Source organism: Sciurus carolinensis, chromosome 17 (genome assembly GCF_902686445.1).
Source record: "Sciurus carolinensis chromosome 17, mSciCar1.2, whole genome shotgun sequence".
Taxonomy (NCBI): Eukaryota; Metazoa; Chordata; class Mammalia; order Rodentia; family Sciuridae; genus Sciurus; species Sciurus carolinensis.
In genome coordinates this window covers 16,788,352-16,800,837 of record NC_062229.1, presented here as the reverse complement: position 1 = coordinate 16,800,837, position 12,486 = coordinate 16,788,352, and the positions used below count along the sequence as shown (strand labels likewise).

At 41.7% G+C, this 12,486-nt stretch overlaps 1 protein-coding gene across 1 annotated transcript; it reads left to right on the top strand.

The window, feature by feature from the left end:
- Positions 1-3,357: 3,357 nt before the first annotated feature.
- LOC124968114 (olfactory receptor 7A10-like) lies at positions 3,358-9,496 on the top strand. The gene is made up of 2 exons (XM_047530464.1): positions 3,358-3,382; positions 8,709-9,496. Exons 1-2 carry the CDS (start codon positions 3,358-3,360, stop codon positions 9,494-9,496), a joined length of 813 nt encoding a protein of 270 aa, XP_047386420.1.
- Positions 9,497-12,486: the final 2,990 nt, after the last annotated feature.

The window sequence follows — 12,486 nt, the reverse complement described above, 5'->3', positions numbered from 1 at the left end:
ACTGTCCCAAAGATGCTGGTGAACATCCAGACACAGAGCAAGGCCATTACCTATGCAGGCTGCATCACCCAGATGCAGTTTTTTTGTACTCTTTGCAAGGTTGTACAACTCTCTTCTTTCTGTGATGACCTATGACAGGTTTGGGTCCATGTGTCACCCCTTGCACTATATGGTCATCATGAACCACAGACTCTCTGGATTGCCAATTCTGGTGTCTTGATTCATAACTGTCTTATGTGCACTGTTGCAAAGCTTAATGGTGTTACAGCTGTCCTTCTGCAAAGACCTGGAAATACCCACTTTTTCTGTGAACTGAATCATCTGTTCCACCTTGCCTGTTTGGACACCTTTCTCAATGAGGTGATGATGTATTTTGCTGCAGTATTCCTGGCTGGTCGCCCCCTCACTGGCATCCTTTATTCTTCCTCCAAGATAGTGTCCTCAATCCATGCAATCTTATCAGCTTGGGAGAGGTACAAAGCCTTCTCCACCTGTGAGTCTCACCTCTCTGTGGTCTCCTTATTTTATTGCATGAGCCTAGGTGTGTACCTCAGTTCTGCTCTGACCCAAAACTCACGCTGTACTGCAACAGCCTTGGCTATGTACAGTGTGGTCACCCCCATGCTGAACCACTTCATCTACAGTCTGAGGAATAAGGACATCAAGAGCACGCTGAGAAGACACTTTGAGAGAGAATGATAAAAGTGTCAAAATAAAGAAGTGTCCATGATTGCAGGGCTCAAAACCCCAGACCCATAATCTGGGATTCTTTTACAGAAAACAGAAGCAAAACTTACTTCTTCTACCTTATTCCTGAGTTTCCATTTCTTTGATTTCAACCTCTACATACATTTCCACAGCATCATTCACTTTATTACACTTTCTTTAAAAAAATTATTGATTCTAATTAGTTGTACATGGCAATAGAATGAATTTATATATTTTGAGAAATTATACATAAATGGAGTGTAATTTCTCAGTTTTCTCATTGTACACATTGTAGAATCACATCAGTCATGCAACCATATATGTACATGAGGAAATAATGTCTGTTTCAGTCTTCTATCCTTTCTTCCCATACCTCTTCTCCTCCTTTCACTCCCGTCTACCTAATATAAAGTAGCTCTATTTTTCCCTAGTCCTGCCTCCTTATTGTGAATTAGCATTCACATATCAGAGAAAATATTCAGCCTTTTCTATTTTGGTTCGGCTTATTTTGCTTAGCATGATATTCTCCAACTCCATCCATTTAGCAGAAAATGCCATAATTTCATTCTACTTTAAACCTGAGTAATATTCCATTTTATTTGATATTGTGAAGGGCACCTAGGTTGGTTCCATCGTTTAGCTATTAAGTTGAGCTGCTATAAACATTGATATGGCTACATCACTGCAGCATGCTGATACTACACCTCACGCTGATACCTACACCTCAAATAGAGTGTTAATCTCAAGGAATATAAAGAACTCAAAAAACTTAACACCAAAAAACAAAATAACCCAATGAATGAATTGGCCCATGAAACTGAACAGACACTTCACAGAAGAAGAAATATAATTGACCAACAGATATATGAAAAAATGTTCAACGTCTTTAGCAATTAGAGAAATCCAAATCAAAACTATTCTAAGATTTCATCTCACTCCAGTCAGACTGGTAATTACCAAGAATAGAAACAACAATGTTGGCGAGGGTGAGGGATAAAAGGTTGACTCATACATTGCAGGTGGGACTGCAAAATGGTGCAACCATAATGGAAAGCAGTATGGAGATTTCTCAGAAATATTGGAATGGACTCACCATTTGACCCAACTATCCCACTCCTCAGTTTTTACACAAAGGACTTAAAATCAGCACACTACACTGATGCATCCACATCAATGTTAATAGAAGCTCAATTCACAGTAGCTAAACTATGGAACCAACCTAGATGACCTTCAGGATATGGATGGTCATTGTGTTTTATCCTCATCTTTTTGCTCCTGTTTCTATTCCAGCATGGTGTCCACAGTGCCTACCAGAGTCATGGGCAAAACGGGTCCCACAGGCATCTACTCCACCATTTTCCCAGGTGCACATTTTTGTGTGCTCCATAACATGTTTGAAATGATGGCAATATATAAATGTTGAACAGGGTAATGGTTCTGAGGGGCCAGGCACTGGGCAGGGAAGGAGGTGGACGTGGCTGTAAATGGGCAGCACTCGGGATCCCTGAGAGATGGGAACCATTCTGTATTTTACTTTGATGTGCGTATGCTCACTGGAAACCTTAATGAGGTTCAGCTGATATTTCCACACATACCTACAGTGTACACTCATCAGATCCAGACCCCTCCTCCCCCTCTCCAACATCTTCCAACATCTTGTAATAATCTCTATTCTACATTCAGATTGGCATTTTGTTTTTTTTAACTTCCTTGAATGAGAGAGACCACACAGCACTTGCCTTTCTGTATCTTCCTTATTCACTCAGCACAATGTCCTCAGGCTCCATCCACATTGTAACAATGACAGGATTTCATCCTTCCATGTGGCTGAATGATGTTTCGTGTTGTGTGTGTGACAGATTTTTCTCCTGCAATCATCTGGTGATGGGCACTTAGGTTGACTCCACAGCTCAGCTGTTTTGAATGAAGCTGCAGAAACATGGGCACAGATTCTTCTCTTTGCTCTTTGATTTCATTTCCTTGTGATCACTGTAAATACCCAGCTGTGATATTTTGCTCAGTATTTTATGGAAGCTGACTAAAGCATTCTTGGATCTGTTGGCCTCATTTGTTAACTGAAACATATCAATCTACAGTTTTCCTCAAGCAAAAAGTTGAATTAAAAATTATCAATAAGAAGTGAATGTTGTCTGAGCAAGTCATTGATTTGCAGTTCAAATTCTGATGTGTTACCGCTTTCCTCTTGGACTCATGATTGCTTTTCACTTTCTCCCTCGCAATTGTAGCTGCCATGGTCCATCCTGTGTTTAGAGTGACCCTTATGAGAGCAGGTAGATGAGAGAGAACACGGTTTGCTGACAATGTGCTGTGTCTTTATGTCAATCCAGACATGACGTGTGCAGCAGAACGTGGTGAAGTTTGCTTTGCAGACTGGTGTGAAAATGTTGGATTTTGAAATAAGCAGATTTGGGACCATAATAAATGTTGGCTCTGACCTTTCATTGCTGAGGGGGGATGAGGTGGGGTCTGCAGAGCACACATCTTGTGCTGTGTTTTATGAGGTTCTAGAAGTGAGGAGCTCAAACCTGGAAACATAAAGAAATGACCTGGAGAGGGACAGGTTCCTTATGCTGTTCCATTCACTGAACACTGTGCATGTGCTGAAGTAAAACCCTGACTCCCGTCGACATGCACACCCTCATATCAGTGAAAAGTAAATTGAGATTTAAAAACTGTACTCAGCCTTTGCCTCTGTGTTGGACCATGTTATACACACTGTTTTGATTTCCCTGGTCACTGCTTCACAAGGAGGTGGAGCTTATGGTCATGAGGCAACAAGCTTGATGTCACTGAGGGGATGATGATAGGACCCTGACAGGGGTGCAGGGACCTGGCCACGCTCCCAGACCTGAGGTGCAGTTGGCTCTAGGGAAGCTTTGCTGGTGTGAAATTCAAGGTCAAGGGAAACAGAAGCTCTGACACGAACTCCTGCTTCTGGGATTCTCCCCAACACAGAGACGCTCTGTCTCTGGGTGAGCAGTCTTAGGAAGAAAGCAGACACCAAGGCAAGGCATTCGAAGATTCCTTGTTTATTTTAATGTGATTTTCTCTGTGCATTCATGAAATTGAGCACATTTTCATGTTCTAAGATGTTTGTATTTATTCTTTTAGGTCACTGGTCCAGGCACTTTGATCATTTTTTCTGCTGCTTTAAAATTCTAATGGTTTTGAAATAATTCACATATGTCTCTTTTACTAGTTTGGATTTTCTTTAATTTATATTTAATTTATTTTTTGATTTTTTCATTTGTTCTAATTAGTTGTGCATGACAGTAGAATGCATTTATAAATCATTCTGATCAATCATATATAAGTGGAGTGTAACTTCTCATTCTTCTGATTGTACATATCGTAGGATCACACTGGTCATGCAGACACGTATGTACATGAGGTATAATATCTGTTTCACTCTACTACCTCTTCTAATCACATACCCATTCCCCTCCCTTCATGCCCTCTACATAATATAAAGTAACTATTCTTCCATTACCCCCTCCCTTATGTGAATTAGCATTCACATATCAGAGAAAATATTTGGCCTTTGGTTTTTTTGGTTTGGCTTAATTCGCTTAGCATAATATTTTTAATGTATATTTCATTAACCATATTTGAGGTCGATGCAACGGGTAAATAGAGGGAGTTAAACGATCACAATAATGAAGCAAATTTCCACAATATACGGCATATGTTTTCCCCTACCTTTCAGATTTTCTTATCAATGTTTTGACATACACATTTTAAAATATTTTATTTTAAATATTATTTTTTTCATTTTACACGTTTATGAGGTATAGCATAAGTTAATTCATGTATTTTAGAAAAATATATAATTAACAAATAATAATTGTATGTAGTTATGAATACAGTGTAAGATTTCAATATGTGTACACAGTAAGTACTGATTAAATGAACATGAATTATGTCTCCATCTACTCCTTAATCCTTTGGTTTGGAGACCTTGACCTCTTCTTTCCTAGTTATTCATAAAATATGTAATGTGTTGCTATGAACATTTCACCTCCTGTGCTGGAGAATTTTACAGAACTTATTCATTTCTTCTAACTGTTTTTATGTACCAGTTCTCCAACCTCCACCTACCTGCTTCTCCCCACCCGCCCTTTCCCAGGCTCTGGTAGCCATTCTTACACATTCCAATAGACTTTGTAAAAAATTCACATATGAGACAGAAGAAAGGACCTGAAAACAGTTTACATGTTCCCAACAAAAAAATAACCTGTTTGAGGGGATGGCTATGCTAGTTAATTAATTGGCCCATTACACTTTGGAATCCTGCCTCAACTGCTGACAAATCCTAGGCAGACAGCTGGAGGAGAAGATATCTGGAAGAGAAGTCAGTTCCAGTCAAACCACCCTAGATTAGTCAACTATCAACTGTGTCCCCAGTGCACCAGAAAGCCCAGCGGAGATTGGCAGAGGGTCTCAGGGTGTGTACAACTGTCTACAGGTTCATAAGGAGACTGGTGAGCTCAGAATTATTCATCACTGTGCACTCCTACTAGATTGTAAGATATTATAGTAAACTCATTTGCTTTTACAAGTTCTTGTTATGCAGCAATAGTTAACCCTTACAATAAGTGAAAGGAAGGGAAGTGAAAGCAATTAGAATAATCTGCTACTTTCTGGTTTGGAATTGCTCTGCTGGTTAAAGACAACATTCACAACTACTCTTTTATTCAAGTTTATTTGATACAACTGTATTTTAAATGATACATGGAGGGATGCATCATTCAGATTTACTTTATAACAATCTTTGCCGTTTTGGACGATTTCCTTCTAATTGTGATGACCTATGATTGATTTGTAGCTACCTATCACCCTCTGTACTACAAGGTTATCATGAAGTGTTGACTCTGTGTGTTGGTGGTACTGGCATCCTGGATCACAAGTGCCCTAAATTCCCTGTTGCACAGTGGACGTCCTTCTGCACCCATTTGGAACTGCCCCACTTTTTCTGTGAACTCAATCAGGTGGTCCTGCTTGCTTGTTCTGCCACTTTTCCTAATGACATGGTGATGTATGTATTCTGCAGCAGGATTGCTGTTCTGTGGCCCCTCGCTGGCATCCATTACTCCTACTCCAAGATAGTGTCCTCCATCCATACGATCTCATCAGCTCAGGGTAAATACAAAACCTTCTCCACCTGTGCGTCTCACCTCTCCATCATCTCCTTATTCTATTGTACTTGCCTAGGAGTGTTCTTTAGCTCATCTGCTGCACACTCCAGTGCAACAGCCTCAGTGATGTACAGCATGGTCACTCCCATGCTGAACCCCTTCATCTACAGTCTGAGGATTAAGGACATAACTGGGGATCTGAAGAGATTCTTCTGTGGGAAGCTCTAGAGGAGACAGATTTCATGAAGTGCCTCTGGTCAAGGGAACTAAGCCACAGAGCCAGAAATTACAGTTCTTTAATCAGATCCTGATGTAGAATGGGCTCTTCCCATTCTTATCCTCTAGAGTTGATGTCTTTCATTTCAACATCTTTGCTGAATTAAAACAACCTCATTAATAAGGTGTCAGTTCTGTTAGCCAATGTCTTTCTCTCATTTTCTACTGTCCTCATGTTCTTACAGATCTCAGATCACAGGCAGTATGGAGATTCCTGTCATTGTCACAGAGAAGTTATATCCATCATGTGGAATAAACTGCACTTGCAGATGGGGTTTGTGTAGTTCTCTTGTAGAGGAAGACCTGGGACCACAATTCTTCAATGTTCTGTTCCTTATTGCTGCCTGCAATGTTGCCTCATCTGGTCTATGTTATGATCTAAACTTCAACATACCAGTGACTTTACAGCTCATCACAGGAGTTTATAGTCACAGGAATATGATGCTCTTATTCAGCACAGTTTTGAACTCATGCTGTACCTATTTCCATGGTACAGTAGAATACTTTGGAAGATGCATGCAGGGTGAAATGAGCAAGGCAGGGTGGTCAGCATTGCTTCTCCTCCAGCATTAGTCACTCCTACATGCTGAGAATCTTCAGGCTCTTGTAGTTACTGTGAAGTGTGTGGAAGGTTGCTGTGGCCACAGTTCCCCTACTGTGCTGCAGATCCCAGAGCTGGCTCCTCCTGGCTCTCAGAGTTTGGGAGCTATTGTCTGCCCTTCTTCTGTCCCCTCCCTCCTACACATCCAGTCTCCAGTGACCACGATTCCACTGTCTTCCTGTGTAAGGCCAGGATTTTAGCTTCCACACATGAATGATAGCACGCTCTGTTTCCATGTACACAGCTGCAAATAGCAGGATTCATTGTTTCTTAGCTAAATATGATTCTGTAGTGTTCTGTATCTGACCTCCAATTGACGAACATATTTTCTTTCCCTTTGCATCCCATGATGGACATCCTGGTGGTTTCCACATCTTGGCTCTTGTGAACAGGCTGTGATGAGCCCAGCCAGCAGATGTCTCTCATGGATTCATAGACTTTGCATCTGCACAGAACAGTTTTCATTGTCTTCAGTCCACATCCGTCTACACTCTTCCCCTATTGTAAGTTAAATTAGATTTTCTACACGTTTCCTCATTTGCCTCCTACCAGGTCCTTATGCACTGTGTGACATTAGTGCAACATTTTACAACTAAATCAAAGGAGTTTCAGAGTGCCTTTCTATGTTCGTGCAGTGCTAACAAACACAACACTGGGGCTGACACTGTGAACTCGGCATGCTGCTGTCAGCTCTGAGATCTGAGGAGCCACACTCACAGCTGCTCTCACCAGGAGTAATCACACCTTGTGACGTACACCACCAAGGAAGCTGTCCTACAGAAGACATTGCAAGGAGAATCACCTTTTTAAATCAATTTCTATGTTTAATTCACACATAACAATTGCATCTACTCGTGGTGGACTGTGTGACATTTTGCTACATGTGCCAATGTTTAATGACAATATTGGTGTAATTATCCCATTCATGTCTTTCAGCATTTGTCATTGGGAGGGACAGGAAAACTCACACTCCTGTTTTCTAACTATTTTGAAATAAATGAAACATAAGGGAAACAAGTCCCCTGCTGTGCTGTGGAACACTCAGACTTCATGTCCTCTCTGTTGCTTTTACTGTCCACTAGCCCACCCCTGTCCTCCCTCCCCGCTCCCTTCCCAGCCTCTGGTCACTGCTCTGCTCTCACCTCTGAGCCGTCCCTTTCCCTCTTACTCTTTCCTGTTGCCACACTGGCTTCCTCGCTGGCCTTGGACGTCTGAAATGGGCACCTTCCTCAGGGCCTTGGCATGGTCTTTGCCTCCTGCCAGACACTCTTCCCTGACAGCCTGTGGCACTAGCTCTGTCTTCCTGCAGACTTTTTTTTGTTTTTTTTGTTCAAATCTGATTTGTCAACTTCTTTTCTTTTTGCCAAAGTCCAGTTTTAGAAAAACACTTCCATCTATTCTCTTCTATTTTACCTTATTTTCTTTCTTTTGCAATCATCTCCTTATCTGGCATGTTATATAATTTTCAAAATTTGCTCATAATTTTCTCCATCTTTAGATTGTAGGGACATTGGTTTTTTTTGCACTGTTCACATATTTTCTAGATTATTCCCAGGACATTGTAAATTTTTTTCTTTAAGTACACTAGAGATTTCTCAGTATAATTCTAGAGTATATGATCTCCTGAGGAAATGCTGAGAGGTGGGAAGAAACTTGTTTTAAAAGTGGAGGTGATGCCTTGACAGGTGACCAGCTTCAGATGAATATAAAAATGACGACTATACTGTGAATAAAAATGAGAGAAAATAGAAATTAAACAGTAGAAATGCATCTTCCCTCTCTCCTTCTCTCTCTCTCTCATCGTCACACCAACCACATGAAACAAATTAACGACACAGAGCTTTCAGAATTCCTCCTTCTGGGATTTGCCGAGGACGCAAAACTGCAGCCCCTCATCTTTGGACTTTTCCTCTCTATGTACCTGGTCACTGTGCTGGGGAACCTGCTCATCCTGGCCACCATCTCAGATTCCCACCTGCACATGCCCATGTACTTCTTCCTCTCCAACCTGTCCTTTGTGGACATCTGCTTCACCTCCACCACCGTCCAAAAGATGCTGCTGAACATCCAGACACAGAGCAAGGCCATCACAAATGCAGGCAGCATCACCCAGATTCATTTCTTTGTACTCCTTATAGAGTTGGACATTCTTCTGTTGACTGTGATGGCCTATCACAGGTACGTGGCCATCTGTTGCCCACTGCACTACTTGGTCATCATGAAGCGCCATCTTTGTGGATTGCTAATTCTGGTGTCCTGGGTTGTGAGTGTTTTATATGCGTTGTTGCAAAGCTTAATGGTGTTGTGCCTGTCCTTCTGCATGGACTTGGATATCCCCCACTTCTTCTGTGAGCTCAACCAGGTGGTGCAACTTGCCTGCTCTGACACCTTTCTCAATGAGGTGGTGATCTATGTTGCTGCCATCTTGCTGGGTGGTGGCCCCCTCACTGGCATTCTTTACTCTTATTCCAAGATCGTTTCCTCCATCCGTGCAATCTCATCAGCTCAGGGGAAGTACAAAGCCTTCTCCACCTGTGCTTCTCACCTCTCTGTGGTCTCCTTATTTTATTGCATGAGCCTAGGTGTGTACCTCAGTTCTGCAGTGACCCAAAACTCACGTTCAACTTCAACAGCCTCTGTGATGTACACTGTGGTCACCCCCATGCTGAACCCTTTCATCTACAGTCTGAGGAATCAGGACCTGAAGAGCGCACTGAGGAGAGTCTTTGAAAGAGAAAGATTAAATGTCAATTGACCGAAACTGGAGAAAAACCCATGATTGCAGGACTCAGAGCCTCTGAGCCAGAAACTGGGTTCTTTTCAGAAAGTGGAAGCAGAACTTGCTCCTCCTACTTTATTTGTGAGTTTCTGTTCCTTTGATTTCGACCTCTGCATGCCATGCCACTGCGTAATTCACTTTATGATGCTTTCTGATCTCTTTGAAATCCAATCCTCTCCATTTGTCCTTCTTCAACTTTCCCCAAATCATTCCCATCTTTGGAGAAGGAAGACTTGCAAATTCTCATTTATCACATAAGATATATTTCTAGAAATAATTTAAGCTCAAATGATATATATCATGCTAAGTAATTGTTTATTTCACTGAAAATTGTCATAATATTTATTCACTTGTGTAATGTATCTAAAAAGCAAGGTCATTTTTATAATTTTATTGTGGGGGAAAATCGGAGAAAAAAATTTGGTACCACAGATTTAACTGAGGGATATTTACCCATCCAGAGTCCTGTTTTCTGTCTGAGATGTGGTCTTGCTAAGTGGCTTAGAGCCTAGCTGGGTGCTGAGGCTGACCTTAAACTTGCAATCTTTATGCCTCAGCATCCTGAGTCACTGGGATAGCAGGTATGCAGCACCATGCCTGGCTGACAATAAGTTTTCAAGTGTTTTTTCCTTGCTGTATCACTCCCATAAATTACATTCTTTACAAGGTAACCTTAAACATACCAGGGTGTTAGCTAGTCATCAGGATATATCCTCATCTTTTGGATCCTCTTTCTATTTCAGTGTGGTGTCCACAGTACTGAACATAGTCAAGGACAAACTTGTCCTCACAGGTATTGACTCCACCATTTTCCCCAGGTGCACAATTTTATGTGCTTGACAAATTTTTTGAAATGTCAGCAATAAATAAATGCTGACTACATTAATGGTCATGAGTGGACAGTCACTGGACAGGGAGGGAGGTGAATGTGGCTATAATGGGGCAAAACTCGGAATCCTTGACTGATGGGAACCGTTCTGCATTTTCCATTGATAAACATGTATTATTTGTAAACCTTCATGAGGTTCAGCCTGGTATTTCCACACATGCCTCCAGTGTACACTCATCAAATCCAGCCCCATAATTCACTCTCTCCAACCCCATACCAACATCTACATTCAGGTTGGCATTTTGTTTTATTTTTTAACTTCCTCATATGAGAGAGACCACACAGCACTTGCCTTTCTGCATCTGCCTTATTCACTCAGCACAATGTCCTCTGGCTCCATCCACATTTGCCACAGTGACAGGATATCATCCTTCCATGCAGCTGAATGATGTTCCACGTTGTGTATGTGACACATTTTTCTCCTCCAATCATCTGGTGATGAACACTTAGATTGACTCCATACTTAGCTGTTTTGAATGAAGCTGCAGAAACATGGGTGTGGATGCTTCTCTTTGCTGTGCAATTTCATTTCCTTGTCATTATTGTAAATACCCGGATGTGATATTTTGCTCAGTCTTTTGTGGAAGCTGACTAAAGTGTTCTTGGATCTTTTGGCCTCATTTCTTAACAAGAACATGTCAATCTACAATTTTCTCCAAATAAAAGTTGATGAAAATTATAAATGGAAAAATGAGTGTTGTCTGAGCACGCCATTTGCTCACAGTTAAAATTTCGATGCCTTTTAATTTTCCTCCACAACTCATGGTTGCTTTTCACTTTCTCCCACGCAATCATAGCTGCCATGGTCTAGCCTGTGTTTAGAGTGACCCTCATAAGATCAGGTAGATGAAAGAGAACACAGTTTGCTGATAATGTGCTGTGGCTTTATACCAATCCAGATCTAACGTGTGCAGCAGACTGTGGCGACATTTGCTTTGCAGATTGGTGTGAAAATGTTGGATATTGAAATAAGCAGATTTGGGATGGTAAGAATTGCTGGCACCTGATCTTTCGTTGTTCTTGCTCTCTCTGCTATGTACACACTAAGGGAGACAGTACAGATGAACATTTGATTGTAACGTGACTTTTTCTTAAGTGAACATCTTCTACTGCCTCTCTTCTGCACAACCATGGGAAGCCCACACTGTTCTGTGATCTTGCCAGAGTTCTGTCACCTCATCAATAACATAGCAGTGTATTTAGTTTCTGCCATTCTAGGTCTTTCTCTCTTACTGAAATCCTCTTCATTTTTTTGGACTTCTTTCATCCACTCAGAATTAAATCTGCCAGGGGCAAGTACACAACCTTTCACTTGTTGGTGTCCTTGCTTCATGCACTGACTCTGTTAGTCAGTGTTCTGTTACTATAACAGAATACCTGAGATTTATAAGGAGAGAAGTTTTATTTTGGCTCATGGTTTGCAATGTTCAAATCTGAGGGACTGGCCCTGTGGCAGTGAGCACATGATGGGGGTGGCAAGCATGTGGCAGAGTAAAGCTGCTCAGCTCATGGCCAGGAAATGAAAAATAAAGAGGAGGAGACATGGGTTCGCACCCCTTTCATGTGTGATCCCCCAGTGAAGGAAAACTTCCCACTGGAGCCCCTCTTAGCATTTTCACCACCTTCCAATAGCACCAAGTGGGGGAACTGCCTTTACCCCAGTGACTTTGAGGGACACTTAAGATTGACACCTGATCACTGGCCTTGAGGTCTACCTCAGTTCTATAGACATCTAGTGTCTAGGATAACCTTGAGTGACCTTGGTGCAGATCACTCACATATGGAGCCCCATGGTCCACAGTCTGAAGAGCAGGAAGATGAAGGGGCCAAGGGCATGGGACACCTCAGTGAAGGCCATCACAGGACTTTGCTCAGTAGCAGCATGAATGACACTGAGGACCAGAGAGCCTGGCCGTCTTCATCAGCCCTTTGATGTCTTCTGCTTTTACAAGATCTAAAGCAGCTCTCTCCTTGGGTCTTCCTTCAGGGTCTTTCCTGTCCTTGGTGCTGTTCATAAAGTCCCAAGTTTGATGAATACAGCCTGGCATTTTCCCAGTTATCTACAATAATGGTTTGT

Coding starts and splice junctions, on each gene's coding strand:
- LOC124968114 (XM_047530464.1), top strand. CDS start 3,358: ATGCACACCCTCATATCAGTGAAAA. Junction 3,383..8,708: donor CACCCTCATATCAGTGAAAA/GTAAATTGAGAT, acceptor CCACCATCTCAG/ATTCCCACCTGCACATGCCC.